General features: G+C 36.5%; 1 protein-coding gene across 1 annotated transcript in view; it reads left to right on the forward strand.

Moving 5' to 3' along the window:
- Nucleotides 1–21,240, forward strand: part of Spag16 (sperm associated antigen 16) — an 899,292-nt gene that overhangs the window by 642,770 nt on the left and 235,282 nt on the right. The window contains exon 15 of the mRNA XM_041631902.1: nucleotides 20,555–20,681. Within this exon, the coding sequence (XP_041487836.1) occupies nucleotides 20,555–20,681 (127 nt within the window). The remainder of the gene's footprint in view (nucleotides 1–20,554; nucleotides 20,682–21,240) is intronic.

A 21,240-nucleotide genomic window follows, 5' to 3' on the forward strand; every position in this document is an offset into this window, starting at 1 on the left:
AAAACATCAAAATACCAATATAAAGTCAAACATCTCTCATGACTGTGTTTAGTCTCGCATTTCATTTAAAGGTGTGAAAAGTACATGTATGATAAAGAGCACAGGCTGTCTTAAGAGATTAGTTTCTGTATAAGGGTGATGCTAAATGCGTCCTATGTTGTCCCCAAATTGTATAATTAGAGCAAAAAGAATTGTCACACCAATTTACTCATAGCATAATTACAAGAACACTTGATTATCTCCCTTAATGTAATTTTCCTCACTTAATTGTATGTTGTTCAGTGAATGTGACCTACGGAATCCACACTTTAATAAGGAACTGGTAGCTAACATGCCGCACCCCCAACAGAGCCTGCCCTTTCTGGAGAAGGGATTTAATTGTATAACAAAGATGAGCCTTTGGAGAAAATGCTTAAAACTTTTCGTCTCTCAATAGAAGGGAACGACCCAGGACAGGCTTGTCTTGATTCTGGGTATTGATCTGGCATGCCGGCTGTCCTGTTTATCAGCTGGGTCAGCACACTCAGGCATCTTCCTAGTCTGTGTTTCCGGGGGTGTTTAAGGTTCTTTCTTGTTTGTGTTCTATTCTAGCAGAGGAGGATAGTCCTGACTTGCTACTTAGAGTGTTATACATCAGAACCTTTGCTTTTGACTGACATGACTGGTGGTTTCTCCACCTGAACTGGGAAAAAAAATAAGATAACAAACTAATCAATTCCTTTTTTACTGGGATTGATACTAAGTATTTTCTTAGATTGGGGAATTTTGTTATTTTAAGAATTGTTTTTAATTTATATATCGAATTAGGACTGTGAAAGGAACCAAGTAATTAAATTGTGGAATACAGATTATTTCACCATTGTGTCATATAAAGACAGTAAAAATAATTCATAAATAAAATCCATGCAATTCCAAGATTATAACCTTACTGTCTCAAAAGAGTATTTCAGAGATAAATAGCTTCACATTCAACATATATTGATATCTTACTTGTGAAAACCAAACAAAACTCTATTTTATTAAGATTGCAGGTGACAGGGCCAGGCTCGAGGCTTGTTAGGTAAAGGTGCTGATTACCAAGCCTGAGGATCTGAGTTTAATCCCTGGGTCCAACATGAAAAAGAGAGCCACTGGTCTCCTGTAAGCTGTACTCTGACACCTACGTCACCTGCACCATGAAACATATTAGACTCTGAAACCTCCCCCCACACACAAAATAAATAAATCAATAAATACAAAAGAAATTTTAATTGGAAATCACAAATAGAAAAATACAGCTTAATAAACAAGTTCCTAGAAAATTTAATTGTCAAAGAACAAATATAACAAATGCAAAATATAAAAATAAATCAGAATCATAACTTAGATAAAATATAAATAGTATTTATAAATGCTATGAATTTCATTTAAGTATGAAGTTTTATTTTCTAATCTGATTTTTATTAATAGAGGTGGATTTTAGAAATTTTTTTTTGGCCGATGTCACATGTTTATTAACATGAGCCTCACAAATATAAATGTTATGTTCCCACAGGTCAGGGAACCCTGATTGCTCTTCGAGCAGATGGGGGGGGGGACTTGATCGGGGGAGGGGGAGGGAAATGGGAAGCGGTTGTGGGGACGAGGCAGAAATCCTTAATAAATAAATAAATTAAAAAAAAATGTTATGATGGAACAAACCTAGTTCATGAATCATCCTGTGTGTACAGGTAAGTACTATGAATTCATGTGACTACTTATACACATATTAGGAAGTGGATGTGTTGAAGGTGACCCCTACAGCGTTACTACTGTGAATACTGTATTAAGCAATAATAATTGGCCACTTGAAAAGCGACTTTTGCCAGGAAGAGTAACACCTTGGGTCACCTTGCAATAAATAAACTGGGTCTAACAGAGACTGTGTGGTCTGCTCTTCATGTCTGTTAGCAGTGGTCAAAATGCAAAGCTACTAAGAGTGTGCTATTTTGCTAGACAATCTTATTTCTACAGGAAGGATAAAAACATGTATTACTTAAGTTATTTATGTTTGAGTCCTTAAATGACTAACTTGAAATTATTAAAATAAGTTACACATTTCACACATTTTTTCATAGGGATCTCACTGTGCTTGTAGAATTATATTAGGGAAATAAAAATAACCATATCTTTTTCCAAGCTGGAAAGATATATTTGTCTACTTTTATGGAATTCTATATTTTCCTGCTAACTCTGCTGCTACCATAGTCATTCAAGATCCCAAGTCCCTCTGTCATCTGGGGACTGCAACAGAAATCTGTGCTCTTCCCATTGTGTTGCCATTCCCCGCCTTCCCCCTTCATGACTCTGAGAATATAAACGGACTGGCATCCTCCCTTGATAAAAAGACAACAGACTAATGAATTTAAGTGCCTGCATCATTAAAATTGTCATCCCTGGTATACTATTTCAAGTGTAGTACCAAGGGTGGCTAGCTTTTACTCTTCAGGGGGTACAAAGATCGTCAGTTTCTTATGTAAATTTATGCAAAAACTGCTCCAACAAAATCACATGCTCTTTATTTTGAGCCTCAAAAGGAATGCTTCATTTCCTGATTTGGTAATGGAAAGAGCTGGAGCAGAGGGGAAGTGAGCTGAGTTACAGGTTAACAAATAGAATATTTATTCATTCTTGGATGAAGAGAGTTTGGAAAGAAAGCATAGTGGGACTTCTCAGCTGCATTATCAAATCTTCTTCACATAACTATTTTATCTATAAACCTGCTGAAAACATAAAGTTTCAGGGTATCAACCACATTGCTTGGGAGGTTTGTTCTTTAGCGTCCACAAGATCACCCCCACTTCTACTCCGTGTGGTCTAAACCGTGTTTCATTCCTTCCCAATTGTATATTCAGTTCTTTTCCTTTCTACACCCTATAACCTGTCAGTTCTAGCAGGGAATGGTTGAATGATCAATAATTAATGAATGACTAATCATATTTACTGAATCGTTTTAAAAGAAAAATTTCCACATCTTTTCAAAGTATGTTTAGATTTATTTGGTCAGCTCATATTAACACAGGACTAATAGCACTATGGAATCAAATGTTTCAAAAAGATCAGCTAAAGCACTTGGATCAAATGGATCAAAATATTTAAGCATGTTGCTAACTGATATTTCAAAACATCTGAATGTTCTCAAACCTGAAGTTGGATAATCCATCATCGGGTAATGTTTACGGAAATAGAAAGGACAGCATAGGCTCCACTCAAATGTAAATCTATGCAACAGCAGTCTTTTATTTAAAGATAACTTTTAGAAGAAAACATGTACACAGAGAGTTAAAAATATTTCTCAGTTGTAAACATCTTGGGAAAATACATTCTGTGTATGTATATGTCTGTTTGTGTAAAGCATATGAATTACACAGTCGCTGGTCACAGCAACTGCAAAAGGTATGGTGCTGTGATTCCTGTATGATGGACTTGGAGAGATGTTAGCATATTTGAGTTAAATCTTCCATTTCCAAGTTTAATAGGAAAAGGTGTAAAAACACTTTGAAAAAAGTCTAAACTCTTCTGGAGTTCTGATCCTCCCTTGCCCCGTCTCTTCAATGTGCACAAATTAAACAATATCATTCATCACAAAGTTAAGAATAAGGACATCTTGTCTGATTTTCATATTAATTCCCTACTCTATACTTGATTTTGTATTGACTTTGAACTCTTTCCAGCTGAGACTGTAGTCCTAGTAATTGGTGGCCAGACATGCAAATTAGGAGCAGCCTCCGTATTATCATATTTAGAATATATAGATATTACCTAATAGTTCAAAGACTCATTAACTTGATCGTTCTGAATGATACATATATTTGTATTCCTAAAATATTGATTACTTTTTCTGAAGTGCTGTCACAGTACCTAGAAGCTGTGAGTGCTTCCAGATCTATTTCTAGTGTTAATCAGATGGGACGGGGGAATGCTCAGTCAAGGGCAAATAACTTTTTCCCTTCAGGAGCCAGAGACATCTTAATAATCTAGTCAATCCAACGACTGAATAGATTCTGAAGGTTTTCAGTCTGCTGCTGGAAAGGCAGCATTGTAGGCAGGGCTGTGCGAGCAGTTTCCCTTCTGATCCCTCCCATCCTTTTTAGTTGGTCCTTTCTGAGCCCTAAGTAGATTCCTTGTGTGCATATACCAAATCACATTCTTTGCTCTATAGAAGGCCACTCTTAGGTCTCCCAACTTCAGCTCCACACTGAGAAGTCTGCTATTAGGGGAGGCTGCCCAGAGCCAAAATAACCACACAGAAACTCTATTAATTAAATACTGCTTGACCAAATCACTTAAGCATATTTCTAGCTTGCTCTTAGGTCCTAAACTAACCCATCTCCATTAATCTGTGCATCTCTATGAGGTCGTGGCCTACCGACAAAATTTTGGCAGGCTCCAGCAGAGGCATCTGTCCCAGGTGGTAATACATGGCTTCTCCCTGCCACCTCCTACTCTCTCTATCTCTACCTATCTATCTATCTATCTATCTATCTATCTATCTATCTATCTATCTATCTATCTATTCCAGCCTGGCTATATTCTATTAAGCTGTTGGCCTAAAGCAGCTTCTTTATTAACCAATAAAAGCAACAGATATACAGAAGGACGCCCCACACCAGTCTGCTGTGTCCTGCCTTTTACTCTCTCCCCAGAAGTTGTCCCAGCACTGTCACATCATCGTTTCCTCTCTCGTAAAGATTATTGTCCCACTCTGTCTGATGCAGACTTCTAAATCATTTACATTTTTTTTCTTTAAATGATTAGTTTTACATAAAAAGGTGTGCCTGGTTGGTAATGCTTTGTGACTTGCTTTTGAGTAATAGATCTTACCATAAGTTTGGTAATTGAAATGATTTTGGCATATTAAAAAAGTACAGGTAATCCTTCCTCCTAATAAAGATACAGATTAATGCTGGATACTATGTATAATAATAGATAATTCCAGGAAAATCTAGAATTCCTGAACAGTGTTGCCTACACAGAGATACTTGACAAAACCACAACAAATAAACAAACAAACAAATAAATAAAATCTAGTCTTTTTTTGATGTCTGAGAGTTTATGGACCAATGCTTAGTAGTAGATTCAACAAAAAAAATGAAATCTTTCCACTAATTTATTTTGTAATGCCGAACTAAGAAATTCAACAGAGCTTTTGAGGTATATAACACCAAGCTTTAGTTTGTGCTATATATATATATATATATATATATATATATATATATATATATTTGCTTTATTACTTCTTATACTAGAAATCTTACTTCTCTACTTGGACAACATAGACTGTCCCAGTGTGTGGTGCTTTGAATGAGAATGGCCCCTATAAGCCTAAGTATTTGAATGTTCGATCATTCCATCTGCTCAGTTTCTGGAATGGTTTAGGAAGGATTAAGAGGTTTGAACTTTTTGGAGGAGATGTGACACTTGTAGTATTCTCGAGCTTTCCAAAGCTCATTACTAGTCTACTCTTGCTCTTTTCTCTGCCTGCAACTTGAGAATCAGATGTGAGCTTTCAGCTCCAGTGCCAGTGGGCTTACAGCCATGTTCTCCAGCATGATGATCATGAACTCATGGTCTGAAACTATAAGCAAGCCCCTAATTAAATACTTTCTTGTATAAGTAGTCTTGGTTATGGTGTCTCCCCAGAATAATAGAAAAAGAACTAAGACACTATGTAAATGCACCATAAAAGATTGCTGAAACACAACATTTCCCACGAGAAGGCAATACCATGGAGCAACATGGCAAGGACCTAGTCCACAGATGTCTGCTATAATGCCAATAATGATGGTAAAGATGAAATGAACTCAGCTGAGAGTTAAAACATTGCTCTTTGGTGCTATACAAAGAGATTTATTGCCAAAGGCAAAAATGCATATCTTCATATTCCATGCTAGGAGTTTCTATTTCTATCTGAATGAGATTATGACTTCAAAATACCCACAAGTTTTATGAAAACCTTTTCTTTCCTTCACCTTCAGAAATCCACTAATTCTACAGTACATTTTTTGTGCTTCTTCCCCAAATCCTATCAGAGCACTGTCTCCATTTTATTTAATACTCATAACATAAAAGTACTATAGGTAAAACATGGAAAACTTTTGCTTGTAAGGAAAGATTAGTGTTCTAAGTGGTATTAAATTGATATACATACTTACTTTTGTGCAAATCCACAAAATAGAGAGCAGTATGATGGAATCATAGTGACACTATGAACTTCAATAACTGGTGTGCCAATGTAGGTTCACCAAGTACAAGGGTAGCTCTCTGATGGGAGGTGCTCATACTGGGAGTCTTTAGATTGTTAAAGAGGCTGGGGATACACAGGAGATCTTCCATTTATCTTTTTGTGAACTGAAAACTATTCTTTTTCTATAAAGCTTTTTTTTTAATTGAAAATAGATTCTTCTCTCGTACAATACATCCGAATCACAGATTCTACTCCCTCTACATTTTCTGGATGCCCTCTTACTCCCCCAGATCCACTCCTCATCTGGTTCCTCTTCAGAAAAGAGCAGGTCTCCAAGATGCAACACTCAAACAGGACAAAAAAAGGATACAATAAGGTTGGCAAAAGCCCTCATATCAATACTGACAAGGTAACCCAGTAGGAGGAAAAGAAGCCTCAAGAAGAGGCAAAAGAGTCAAAGATAGACCCACTCCTATTGTTAGGAGTCTCACAAGAAGCTAACAGCCATAGCATATGTGCAAAGGATCTATGCAGACCCACACAGCCCTGTGCTTGCCATTGTAACCTCTGTGAGTCCACGTGAGCCTGCCTTAGTTGATTTGGTCGGCCATGTGCTCCTGGTGTCCTCCATCTCCTCTGACTCCAGTCTTTTCTCTCCCTCATCCATTCCCTTATCATTTAGGGAAGGGAGCTGATAGAGACCTCCAATTTAGACTCTCTATGCATAATGTCTGAGTGTAAAGCTATTTACCCACTCATATTAGCGGCTAGAGGATGTATCTCTATTAATGACTGGCTATGGGTATTGCAGAAAATCATCAGGAATCTTATTTGTTTGTTTGTTTGCCTGTCATATCTGGCTCTATCCTAGGTCTCCAATTCCTGATCCACCAGGAAGTATAACACACAGGCTGCCTCTCCAGTGACGGGTCTTAAGTTAATCCACAGCGGTTGGCCATGCCCACATGTTCTGCATCATCATTACCCCAGCACATCCTGCAGGCAGGACATACTGTAGCTGGAGGCTTTTGTAGCTGAGTTACTTTCCAGGTTTCTCTTTCCATAGCCTGAAGAGTACCTTTCTTGTGTCTGGTGTAATTGTGACAGAATTTGTTCACAGTCAGAAGAAGAAAGTTGGAAAGTTTGCTTTGATTGGCCAGGCAGAGATTTGAGTTATTCACTTATTCTTCCATTTGTTCAAATATTTTGCTAGTATGTAAACCTCAAACAGTACACATGATTTAACGCAGTTCTGTCTAAAATCACATTTTACAAAGAGAGAAACGTCTTTAATTTGAAAATTCTAATGTGATACTCACCAACTTTAGGAAGAAATGTTAATTATGGCTAATTAAAATTAAACTAAAAATTCCATTCCTTGGTTGCTATGGTTACTTTTTTTTAAAAAATTACTCACATGATACATTTTTGACAATGTAGGACTAGTAGGAAAAGACAGACTTGCACACCAAAAAGAACATTAATTTGCTTTCTAATGTTTGTGCCTCTGTTTTCTGAGAGCACGCGGAGGAATATAATATAGAACCCAAAGGACTTTCAGGAGATGTGTTGGAACAAATCTGTAGACATATTTAATAGCTACAAAGCAAGAAGACAAGAAATGAACATTCCAGGCAGCCAAGGGATTAAGCAGAAATGTGTCTGTGAATAAGTATGTGTGTGTGTGTGTATGAGAGAGAGAAAGAGAGAGAGAGAGAAACAGACACACACACACACACGCACACACACACACACACACACACACACACACACAGAGAGAGAGAGAGAGAGAGAGAGAGAGAGAGAGAGAGAGAGAGAGAGAATTTCAGAAACAGCAAGCAGTGTTAATATGGAAGGGAATTGGGTGATGATAAGCAGGAAGGAGACAAGCCAAAGGGTCTCAAGTTTGAGTTGTATGGGAAAACTAGTACTTTGCCTTTAGTGCAATAGTGGAGAGCAGTTGGTGAGCAGTAGAACTGCTGGTTTTATGGACTCATGTTTCCATGCTGAGGATAAGGTGGTGTCCAGGGAACTATTTATCAGCATTCCTAGCCCCAGTCCACTGCATGTTGCTTACCTCTGTTGGTAAAATCAAAGGACTACTAATTAAAAAGTTTCACTGTAAGAATGGCCAACAAAGATACAAGATTGAAGGCAGGAAACTTGGCCTCAAGGTCCTTGTATAAGGTGATAAGAGACTGAAATGAGGGATTCTATAGAGTGGAAACAGAACTAAAAATGTAGACTTAGATGTATATGTTTTAACTGAAATCCTAAAAATACCTCTCTCTGTCCCCAAAAACCTAGACTTAGTTAGTGAGGACTCCGGTAGTCTCCAGTTGATCTCCAAATATAAGCCTTTTTGAGTCCACTTAACACACATTGTCAGTTAAGCTTTGGTTGTTTGTTTTCCTCCCTGAGTTCCTGTGTATCAAGGACTTTGAAGAACAGGAGCTAAAAACAAAGGCCTGTTTCTTTTCTTTGCTCTCTTTTCCGAGGTGCCTTGATCTTCTTTTCCCCTCTGATTGGGTCACTGTCTATGCACACATGTGCACACATCTTGAGCCCACAAACCGTCTGGCTCTTATCTCAAAGGCCACATTCTCACTCTTCAAGCAGATTATTCCTTGCCTGCAATCTTCCAAATATTCTTTGTTGTTAATTATCAATTATCTATCATAACATATGGTCACCACCATACGTTAAATGCCCTTGATGGAACAGGGACTTGTGGCTGCTATGTTCACTCCTGAATATCCACCACTTCAGCCCAACACTTAGGATGCTGTATATTTGTGTGAGGAATCATGAGTTTTCTATTGGCACAGATACATTTCACATTGGTAAGTCTTCTTAAGACTTAAGACCAGGGGCTGGAGAGATGGCTCAGTGGTTAAGAGCATTGCCTGCTCTTCCAAAGATCCTGAGTTCAATTCCCAGCAACCACAAGGTGGCTCACAACCATCTGTAATGAGTTCTGGCGCCCTCTTCTGGCCTGCAGGCATACAGACAGAACATTGTATACATAATAAATAAATAAATATTAAAAAAAGACTTAAGACCAATAAATAAAACCACAGGAAGACAGTATTCATTTGTACAGGCATCACAGAGTTTGACATTTAACATAACCAACTTACCTCCCTGAAAGATTTTGCCTTCAAAGTTCTCATTCAGATACCCAGATTTATGTTTGAAATTCCTAACAACATTTTCTCATGCATATTAAATTATCATTGCTTCATGTATGCTCCAAAAACTCAAGATTTTTATACATTGTTAACCTCATCATCAATTCACTACATTTTCTGTGGAATAATGTGTAATTTCTGATTTGTGATTTGGCCTTATACCATTTTCACAATAAATGATGTCATCCTCTCTCTTCTTTTCTCTGATATTTGTTCATGTTTTAAATTCATCCAAAGTATTATCATTTACAGAAGGCTACACTTCTCTGATGAACCTAATGGTCGTACAACCCACTTAGAAGAGATTTTGGATGCTTGACTAGGTGGTCAGTTTGTGTTTGAACAGCTAGGAACTTATTCTGGCATTTAATTCCTCTATCGTCCTTGCCTGGCTGTCTCTAGTCATCAGCTGTAAGGTGACTGAGGCCTCATAGCTATGCTGTCTCTTCCCCCTGATCCTGACTGAAAGGAATAAAGCTGAGGACATACTTGTTGCCCTAAGTTCATTGTCTCCACAGATTTTAGTTTCTCTCTTACAACCTAGCTTGTGCAATTTGTTCTTTGCGAATACACCCTTGCTGATATTCTGTTAGCTTCATCATCTATTTCACCATACTCTACCTCAATGACAGAACATGCCCTTTAGTGCTGAAATCGTTTTTCAGGAGCTTCACTCCCCTAACTATCTCAGTAAATGTAAAATGTTTGCCATATTAAGGGCTTCAGTTTGGCTACCCAGGTCAGATAACCATGAAGTGAGTTCATGGCCTCTGTTTTTACTAAAAATAGGGGATTAGGCAAGCTATATGACACAATTTAAGCCTTGATATTTTTTCATGTAATCAAGAAGTATGAGTCTTAGTTGTATAAGTGAAAGACTGGATGAAATAAACTTCACTTTAAATTTATAGAAAATTATGCAATTTTGTTCTTCTTTATTGTATAGTTACTAGATTTTTTTAGATTTGCAGCCTCCACATGCACATGAATTACTATATATTCATTTATGTCTAATAATTGGCTAAGAAAGTATTTTCTTAAAAAAACAGCAGGTTTACCTACCCTTTACATTTCCTTCTTTAGTCTTGTGTTCCTTGAAGTTCCCAAATTTTTCCTTCTCTCTCCATTTTAATTCTGTACTCAGTTGCTTTATCTACCATTGGGTACCAGTAGATTTGTATAATGAGCTATTGTTTAATGCTGCATAGACTTGTCCTAAGACACATGCTAATGTATCAGTACTAAAAATGTTTGAAATACTAATTTTCCCCCTAATGATCCTAAGCATTTTCTTATGGTTATACCTTAATTCCAAGCCACAGGTCATTAAATCCTCCACACATTGAATGCAGCTGATGTTTCTGTGGTTTCTGTTCCTACCATTTGCTTGATGACCCTGTGTTCCTGTCTGCTTTACAAGAAGAATCTTAGGAAAAGAAAATGAGGTCACCTGATGAGCTTCATATACAAAGTTTGATTTCAGTGTTTATTTGAAAATACTCATAATACTAAAACATAGTAACACAAAAATCTGCATTTCCAAAATGCAAAAACACAAATAAAGTTGCAGTGAATCAGTCTAATGCTTAAAGCAAGCATTTCAGTTTGAGTTCCTACCATATTCTTTTCAATGTCTGTTTTTTTTTCTTGTGTATCATAAAATAAAATACAAATAACTTAGATTAATGTTTTTGTGATTGACTTCTCGACATTTTTCTCAAAATAATCATCTTTATAATGCTATTATCATAGTTAAAATATTTGACTATGTCAACATGAACATGTCTGAATTCACGTATTTTTCATATGTATATGTACATGCGTAAATTTTCTCTAAACAATTATTTCCTTATATTTTAATACTATAAATAATAATGTGAAGAAAATATACATGATAATATTTCTTTGAGATACTGACTCTAATATACATATATTCGGGAATATTTTTAATGCTACTAAGCATTTATAACATGTTATTCCATAGTAGAATAACACAGAAATAATGTATATATGTTCTCAGTGTCTAACTGAGCTGAAGTTCCAAATCATTTCAACTAAGTAATTTTAGGGAAGTGGTGCTATGCCACTTGTCATTTTCCTCGTCTGTCCAATGAGATTGTGCCTGATGGTATAATGCTACAAATAATACTTAGCAGATTTGATGGGTATAAGATCTCTTTATTTTACCTATTAATTAGTGACCCTACAGCAAATGCAATTCTTCCTGCATTTTTTCAATATTCATACTACCACTGAAAATCAATGATACCAAAAATATGGCATGTTTTAAACAAAAATTCCAACCTCCTATAAAGTTCAGTTAAAGTAGGATCCTCATTGGCTCACAAAAATAGACTTCATGTAGGACCAAAGTCAGATGACACTGGGATTATGCTGAAAGCAAAACAAAAATTCCACCTTTGCTGTGGAATACCTGAATATAGAAAAAGGGTTATCTGTGTACATGTTAATTATATGTGTCCCGAAAGCTTCTAATCAGAGAGAAAGGAGTTTATCTCAATGTGAGTTTGGAAACTATAAAAAGTATTGTTACTGATGATATTTGAGTCAGATTTGCCCAGACATTATTTTATGTCCCAGTAAAGGAATGGATATTGGAGGGAATCCATCCCTAGTGTAGGAAATAAAAGAAAGTCCTTCTCAAGACAGGAGACGGCAGCTTCATGACCACCAGAAAGAACATCATCTTAGAAGCCAAGCCACCTGGATCTCATCCATAAAAATCAGTAATATTTGAGCTAGCTTAATTAGATGGCATCTCTCATTCCTTACTTTCTAGTCACTTTTCATGACTTTACTTCAGTGTAAAAATACTACTATAATGCAAGGAGGAATTGTGATCACTTGAGAGGGAGAAAGATGAAAGAGCATCCACTCTCACACAACTTTTATTAAAGTATGTTGTTCTAATTATTCTGTTTTATTGCTGGTGTGTGCATTTTCAGGGTTCTCTAGAATAGGACTGATAGAGTGAATATATATTACAAATGAGGATTTATCAGGTTGACTTTTGTGATATGCTCTATGTACAATGGCTATCTGTAGACTCAGAGGGTTAGAATCTAGTGGCTGCTCAGCTTACAAAGCTGAAGGAGATCCCAAGTTAATGCTGAAGGCTTGGAAGAGTCCTGTAGAGTCACAGGTCTTCAGTCTATGTTGGAAGGGCATGGGGTCTCAGTTCAGATGTCAGTGGATAATGACAGCAGCAGTACTACAACAGGATGGAGCACTCATCAGCAAGAAGCAGAGGCAGATGCTGCGTGCCATACGGGTGTTTCGTAGCTTTTTTTCTAAAGAGACAGCTGCTGCTGGAAGGGCCCTGTGCTGGATAATTTTATGTCAACTTGAGATACTCTGAGAGGTGGGAACCTCAATTAAGAAGATGCCTCCATAAGATCAAGGTGTACACAAGTTCATAGGACATTTTCTAAATTAGTGATTGATGGAGAAGGGTCATCTGATCATAGGTGTTGGCATCCCTGGACTGGTGGTCCTGGGTTCTGTAAGAAAGCAGGCCAAAGAAGCCAGTAAGGAGCACCCTTCCATGGCCTCTGCATTGGCTCCTGCCTTCAGGTACCTCCCTTCACCGTTTTTGATGATGAAATGTTATATGGAACTGTGAGGGAAATAAACCCTTTCATTTCCAAGTTGATTTTCGTCATGGTGTCTCATCACAGCAATAGTGACCCTAATTAAGACAACCTTCCTACTCCACTGGCTTGGGATGGTACTCAAAATAATATCTAGTTGGCTCCATATCCAATAGAGTTGAGAATTAAGATTAACCACAGTAGTGATCACTGTTAATCTTTCAAAATTCCTAATTTATAAATGAGACTTTATAAAACCCAGATATGGGTACATAGGAAATATTTATATAGTGAGTTCAATACTCCAAGGCTTAAAACATCCATTGACAGATCTTGAAAGATATTTCCTGTAGGTGGGAACACAACTGCTTATTGCTATGATCTATACCAAGAATTCCAGAGGCTGTTAAGAGTACTTATTGCGCTTTACTAGACTGGGTTCTGGTCCCAGCTCCCATATGACAGCTCACAGCTGCCTGTAAGTCCAATTTTGGTGATATGTTACTCTCTTCTGGCCTTCCAGGACTCTAGACACTCACATAGCTCACATAAACACACATGCAGTTACATATACACAAAAGTAGCATTAATTAATGTTAAAAAGAGCTTCAGATGTCTGTTAGTCCTTTCTTTTGTCTACTTTTCATTTAAACAGCAGGGCTTTTGTTCCTTTGTTATTACTGGTTCAATATTTTTCTCTTGATTTTTTTGTATATGTATAATGAATTTGTTGTATTTATTACAGTTTTTGCCACATTGTTAGCTGATTTTAAATTTATTTTTGTTTAAAAACTCAGTTTTCCTGAAAAAAATCACAATTAGCATTGCATACTTGTAGCATTTAGACTGTTTCTTTAGTGTCTGCCATGTTTTAATATGGTTCTGCTTAGTTGGAAGATGGATTAGTCAGTTCACACTTATTCTGCAAGGAAGAAGATCTGAGTACTAGGACCATGGAAACTGCTGCATAAGATTGTAATCTCAGACTGGGGAGGCACATAGGCAGCTCTCTGTAGAGATTATAACGAGTGTCCCAGAGGGTTCAGTTAGAAACACTGTTCCAAATCTCAAAGAGGTGGGCAATCGCTGAGGATACACCTAGCATTGACCTATGGCCTCTCCTCCCAACACTCCTGCACTGCCTCTATGATTCTTCTTTAATACCCCAATGTTGCTGACTATGAATTTTTCCCTTGTAGCTTTTTCTTTTTGTCCCCTTTTGACAAAGATTCCAAGTTACCCATCTGTATCTCTTGTGAGAAGATCCAATTTTAATTTTTTTGGCCTGTTTTATATTTATTAACTGAGATTAATTTTAAGTGTTCATAAATTTCTGTTGTGATTGAATTGTTTCCTTCTAGAAAAGCATATATGCAATTGAATATCTCATTTTTTAAATTTTAAGTCCTTTAAAATATCTACATGTATGATCCAGAGAGAAGAATGTTTTTCAGAAAACCTTCTGTAGGTTGCAGCACCCACACGGGGTGGCTGATGCCCACCTGTAATTCCAGCTCCAGACACTGTGACTCACACTTTCTCCTGGTGTCTGCAGGTGCTTACACACATATGCACATTCACAGATATAAATAAACAATATTTTTCCCACAGAACATGAAATTTCAACTAATGGCTTCAACTGTATTCAATAATTCAGTACAAATCCCTCATTTAGTTAATTCTAAACTTGTTGTTATGTTGTTATTTTTTCTTTTACCTTCCAATTGTTTTGTTCTGCTAATGTAGTGTAATTTTTATGTAATTATATAATGCAGTCTTATAAAAATAGGACTTTTCTGACTTTTTATTTCCTATAAAATTTTCTGATCTATATATTTCCACAAAATTACTGGCAGGATATATTTAATAAATACTAAGTTTGCTTTAGTTTAGCCTTTTTGTTGTTGAATTTTAAATATCCTTACTGTTTTCTTCCTTTGCTTGACATGTCATTTTGGCATATAAATCTGTAAATACTTGGGAAATATTAATTGTAAGACGGCTTTTGGTAGAATCTAGCATATATAAGGCCATAGTAATTCACTGTAATACATGTGTATACAGAGAGACAGAGAGACAGAGAGAGACAGAAACAGAATGAGACAGAGACAGAGAGAGCTTTTTCTAAAACAGAATTAATTATATTTTCTAGTTTTCCCCTCTTCTGCTCTCCAATTTTATTTTAATAGCCTTTCTATAGAGTTCGGTCCTGTAGTTACTTCCTTTGTCCCAGGTCCCCCAAGCCAGCAACCTTGGTGGTCCCTCGGTATTATAGGTTTTGCATTAATGATATAATTTGGTGTTAAAACTACAGATTCAATCATTTGGGTTTTTGTGTACATTGTGAGATCCTTAGTTTAACACAGATTCTCTCAATTTATTGGGCCGGCAACTTTTGTCCAACTTTTGTCTCAAAACTCACACTTCAGCCTGTAATGCTCTTCTGTCCACTGACGCAGCTGTGCTCTGGATCTAAGGCATGTCGTTGTCAATAAACACACACTGCCATCTTGATATTAAGTCATGCACGTGAATGTTTGGGAACATCTGGCTCAGTTGGTTAAAACAAGAAATGTGTTGATTTTTCATATTCTAAGCGATCATGATGTATCTGTACCTATGCCCTGCCATAGGTCAAAGCAGCTTATTTATTAATGAATGGTAATAAAACATGTTCCCAGCATAAAAAAAGGCATCCCCCATTAGGTGGCATACTGACACCCTTTTGATTTGATTGAGATGAAAAAAGGAGGTTTCTGGAGTCTTTCAGATAGTCTAAATTTTAATAACCCTTTTATCTTCTGCATTGTAGCTTCTGATTTAAAATCATGAAGGCTAAAATTAATATCAATTTTAAGACTGTTAAGGCTTATCTTAGAGTAAACTAAAATATTACAATCAACTTTATGATTGTATTATCCACCTTCTAATTTAATATATATTTTCTGGGGCTCCATTATTCCATAAACAATACGATAGGCTCTAAATGTGACTTACTTGTTTGGTATAACTAAGTAGCTATTAATTAGAATCATGCAGTTATCAAATTTAAGAATCAACTCTCTTTTAATAAGTTACTATGTTTAGTATAACATGCTACATCCTTAAGTATAACTTCTAAGTTCCCAAGACAATTAAAAAAATGATTGCCAATGGCTAGATAGGAGATATAGACAGGGCGACCAGACTAGGAGAATTCTGGGAAGAGGAAAGTCAAAGAGTCACCAGTTAGACAGAGGAAGCAAGATGAGAATGCTTTATTGAGAAAAGGTACTAAGTCATATGACTAAATATAGACAAGAATTATGGGTTAATTTAAATTGGAAGGGCTATTTTATAATAAGCCTGAGGGAATAGGCCAAACAGTTTATAATTAATATAAGCCTCTGTGTGTTTCTTTGGGACTGAATAACTGAGGAACTGCGTGAAACAGAAACTTGTTTATAGAAAAACATGGTTATATTATGGTCATTGCTTAAAAGTTTGTCACTATTACTATAAATTAATTTTATTATATTATGTAGCATTCACCTTGTTTATTAAAAGCCTGTTACTTTGTTTCATGTTAATATTTTTAAACTACAAAACATTGATCATCTGACAGCAACATCATTAGGTATTAAACATAAAAACATCTTAATATTTATTTTCACCCAAAATAGATGAGGCTGTTTTTATTTTTAGTGTATTTCCTCATGTTTTAATACTCATTGTAATAAGGTATGTTTTTAAATTCACTTTAATTTCAAGTATCCAAAGTCCAAGTCAATAAACATGTCTGTTTTGAGAGGTACTCCCAAATTAAACTCTAATTAAAACATATCTACTATGTTCTCTAAGTGGAACAAGGATTCCATTTGTGATATCTGAAGATGATCGAAGGTCTTTGTATTTGGAAAGAACTTTTTATAATTTGTAGCATTAATAATCCCTACTTAGACCTGTGAGCTGATCTTTGATTTTTCTGGAATGGAACTTGCTGAATCCTCACAAATCTTGCAAAATGTGTTTATATTCTTGAGGACATTCCAAATTCTCTCTGCTCCTTTTAAGTCATGAAAGATTGAGCATCTCATTTCTTAGATTGGGGACACAGATTTCACATTGCTTTGCCAATGACAACAGTGACAGAATTTTAAAACAAATAGCATCTTCTGCATGGCTGGTGTGTTTAGGGAAAAAGAAAAGATTTCTCTGAATTCCTAAACATTTTGTTCAGTTCTTAAAGAATGGATACATTCCTGGCAGTAAATAAGAAAAGGGAAAATATGACCTTGACTAAAATAACAGAGAAAATTGTCCAGTAAGAAAGCTAATGCCTTTAACATTTCTAAAAATTAAAAAAGGAAAAGAAAGGTTTTGTAATTGAAAGTTCTGCCAAATGTGAGCAGTGGTGTGGTCTGATGTGGTCAGGTCATCTTATTTATGAGTGAGCACAGACTCTGAGCAGAAACAGGGAAGAGAAAAGGAGATAGAGAGCAAGAGCCCCCCTTGCCCATCAGCTCACCCTCAGTTACTGATATGGAGTGGTCCTCAAAAATTGATATTTTTTTTGAGAGCCCAAGATCTACACAGAAAGTGTAGACTACCAAAGGGTAAGGTCAGGCTTATTACTATTTGGGAAAAAAACCCTTAAATTTCTTCATTACACTTGATTTATCTACTTTTATGTTTTTCCTCTGCTTCACCCAAACACATTCTTCCTTGTTCTAATACAACAGCTATTAATTGTAATTAAGTGGTTTATGCTCTATGAAATTGTTTGGTTTTATTATTTTTTTCGTGCAATAACATAAGCATTAGCAAACAAATGCACTGTTAACAAAGCAGCCCAAATACCTCTACTATGAACTTTGTCTAACCCTCACCATTGCATCCATTATCTTCCTAACTCTTGTTTATGTTTATTGTTTGTTTATTTTGTTTGGGAGGGTGCGAGACAGTGTTTTTCTTTGAGCTTTGAAACCTTTCCTGAAACTCACTCTATAGACCAGACTGGCCTTAAACTCACAGAGATCCACCTGTTTCTGCCTTCCAAGTGCTGGGATTAAAGGCATGCACCACCACTTCCTGGACTTATCTTCTTAACTCTTATTCTCACTTCGTTTGTGGTATCAATAACAATACTAATTAGTTAGAAACCTATTACATTAAATGCAATCTACAAAGTATTTTTTTCTATTAATTTATTTATTTTTATTTATTAAAGATTTCTGTCTCTTCCCTGCCACCGCCTCCCATTTCCCTTCCCCTCCCCCAATTAAGTCCCCCCCCCCTCCTCAGCCCAAAGAGCAATCAGGGTTCCCTGCCCTGTGGGAAGTCCAAGGAACCCCCACCTCCATTCAGGTCTAGTAAGTTGAGCATCCAAACTGCCTAGGCTCCCACAAAGCCAGTACGTGCAGTAGGATCAGAAACCCATTGCCATTGTTCTTGAGTTCTCAGTAGTCCTCATTGTCCGCTATGTTCAGAGAGTCCGGTTTTATCACAGGCTTTTTCAGACCCGGGCCAGCTGGCCTTGGTGAGTTCCCAATAGAACATCCCCATTGTCTCAGTGTGTGGGTGCACCCCTCGCGGTCCTGAGTTCCTTGCTCTTGCTCTCTCTCCTTCTGCTCCTGATTTGGACCTTGAGATTTATGTCCAGTGCTCCAATGTGGGTCTCTGTCTCTGTCTCCTTTCATCGCCTGATGAAGGTTAATATTCAGGAGGATGCCTATATGTTTTTCTTTGGGTTCTCCTTATTTAGCTTCTCTAGGATCACTAATTATAGGCTCAATGTCCTTTGTTTATGGCTAGAAACCAAATATGAGTGAGTACATCCCATGCTCCTCTTTTTGGGTCTGGCTTACCTCACTCAGGATAGTGTTTTCTATTTCCATCTATTTGCATGCAAAATTCAAGAAGCCCTTGTTTTTTACTGCTGAGTAGTACTCTAATATGTATATATTCCATACTTTCTTCATCCATTCTTCCATTGAAGGGCATCTAGGTTGTTTCCAGTTTCTGGCTATTACAAACAATGCTGCTATGAACATCGTAGAGCATATACTTTTGTTGTATGATAAGGCCTCTCCCGGGTATATTCCCAAGAGTGGTATTGCTGGGTCCAGGGGTATGTTGATCCCGAATTTCCTGAGAAACCGCCACACTGCTTTCCAAAGTGGTTGCACAAGTTTGCATTCCCACCAGCAATGGATGAGTGTACCCCTTTCTCCACAACCTCTCCAGCAAAGGTTATCATTGGTGTTTTTTATTTTAGCCATTCTTACAGGTGTAAGATGGTATCTTAAAGTTGTCTTGATTTGCATTTCCCTGATAGCTAAGGAAGTTGAGCATGACCTTAAGTATCTTTTGGCCATTTGAACTTCTTCTGTTGAGAATTCTCTGTTCAGCTCAGTGTCCCATTTTATAATTGGGTTGATTAGATTTTTACGGTCTAGTTTCTTGAGATCTTTATATATTTTGGACATCAGACTTTTGTCAGTTGCGGGGTTGATGAAGATCTTCTCCCAGTCAGTGGGTTGCCTTTGTGTCTTAGCGACAGTGTCCTTTGCTTTACAGAAGCTTCTCAGTCTCAGGAGGTCCCATTTATTCAATGAGGTCCTTAATGTCTGTGCTGCCGGGGTTATACGTAGGAAGTTGTCTTCTGTGCCCATGTGTTGTAGAGTACTTCCCACTTTCTCTTCTATCAGGTTCAGTGTGTTCGGACTGATATTGAGGTCTTTAATCCATTTGGACTTGAGTTTTGTGCATGGTGATAGATATGGATCTATTTTCATTCTTCTACAGGTTGACATCCAGTTTTGCCAGAACAATTTGTTGAAGATGCTCTCTTTTTTCCATTGTATATTTTTAGCTCCTTTATCGAAAATCAGGTGTTCATAGGTTTGTGGGTTAATGTCAAGGTCTTCTATTTGATTCCATTGGTCAACTTCTCTTTTTTTATGCCAATACCAAGCTGTTTTCAATACTGTAGCTCTGTAGTAGAGTTTGAAGTCAGGGATGGTAATGCCTCCAGACGATCCTTTGTTGTATAAGATCGTTTTGGCTATCCTGGGTTTTTTGTTTTTCCATATAAAGTTGATTATTGTCTTCTCCAGATCTGTGAAGAATTTTGATGGGATTTTGATGGGGATTGCATTGAATCTATAGATTGCTTTTGGTAGAATTGCCATTTTTACTATGTTGATCTTACCCATCGAAGAGCAAGGAAGATCCTTCCATTTTAGTAGTTATTTCTAGTTTATTGACACAAAACTTATACACATATAATTGCAATAATAAAACAAAGTATGTGTTTATATTTTTACATTTTTACAGAACTAAAATTTAAATACTTCCTTAAAAATTTATTTTCATAATTTTCATGTAAGATTTTATATATTAAGAACACAGTTTGATATAATTTTATAACCAAGATGAAGTCATAATGAATTCTTTTTATGTTAAAGAACTATGTTTTCTGTGGCATTGATAAAACTATAGCAAAAAACTCATATTCATGTTTTTATTGTAGGTTACTCTATATATTTCTTTTACATGTTTTAAAGGGTCACATAATAGCATCCTGTGATGCCCGTGGAGTTATGAAGCTGTGGGACTTCCGGAAGCTCATTCCAATTGTGTCCATTGATGTTGGTCCAAGTCCTGGCAATGAGGTGAACTTTGACTCAACAGGTAGGATCCCTTTTGTTTCAATTTTGTCACCAAGCTAACATATTTTTTTTTTCCTGAAATCTTTTTTTCTCGTCAAAGTCTTGGTAATACCTTATTTGTAATTTTTTGTTTTGAATATAACAACTATGGTATTTGTAGTTAATCAATATTATGAGTCTTATTACAAAAGAATTATATCAACTACAAAAGGAAATAAATCACAAAGAAGAGAGATGATACTAATGTAGACACACCATAAGCTTGCTGACAGCTTCATGTGTACCCTTATACCTGGGCCTCCAGAAACACAGGCAAGTGAATGGAGAAGAACCAACATTGCATCAATATGAACTTGAAACATTTTAATAAGATACTTTAATTACAAAACATTAACAAATTGCTTAGAAATATTTAAAATGTATATGCATATTCATCTATTATTGAGTCTAAGTGTTTTATTCTCTACAAAACTGTTTGCAGCATTTTTCCTGAAATAGTATATGAATTGTCAAGCAGATAAAACGTTTTAGCCCTGCTGATGATGAATAGGTGGAATCTGCTGCTAAACAAAGTGATTCCA

The sequence above is a fragment of the Microtus oregoni genome, unplaced genomic scaffold (genome assembly GCF_018167655.1).
Source record: "Microtus oregoni isolate MIOR12 unplaced genomic scaffold, Mior012 000038F_ref0000394, whole genome shotgun sequence".
Taxonomy (NCBI): domain Eukaryota; kingdom Metazoa; phylum Chordata; class Mammalia; order Rodentia; family Cricetidae; genus Microtus; species Microtus oregoni.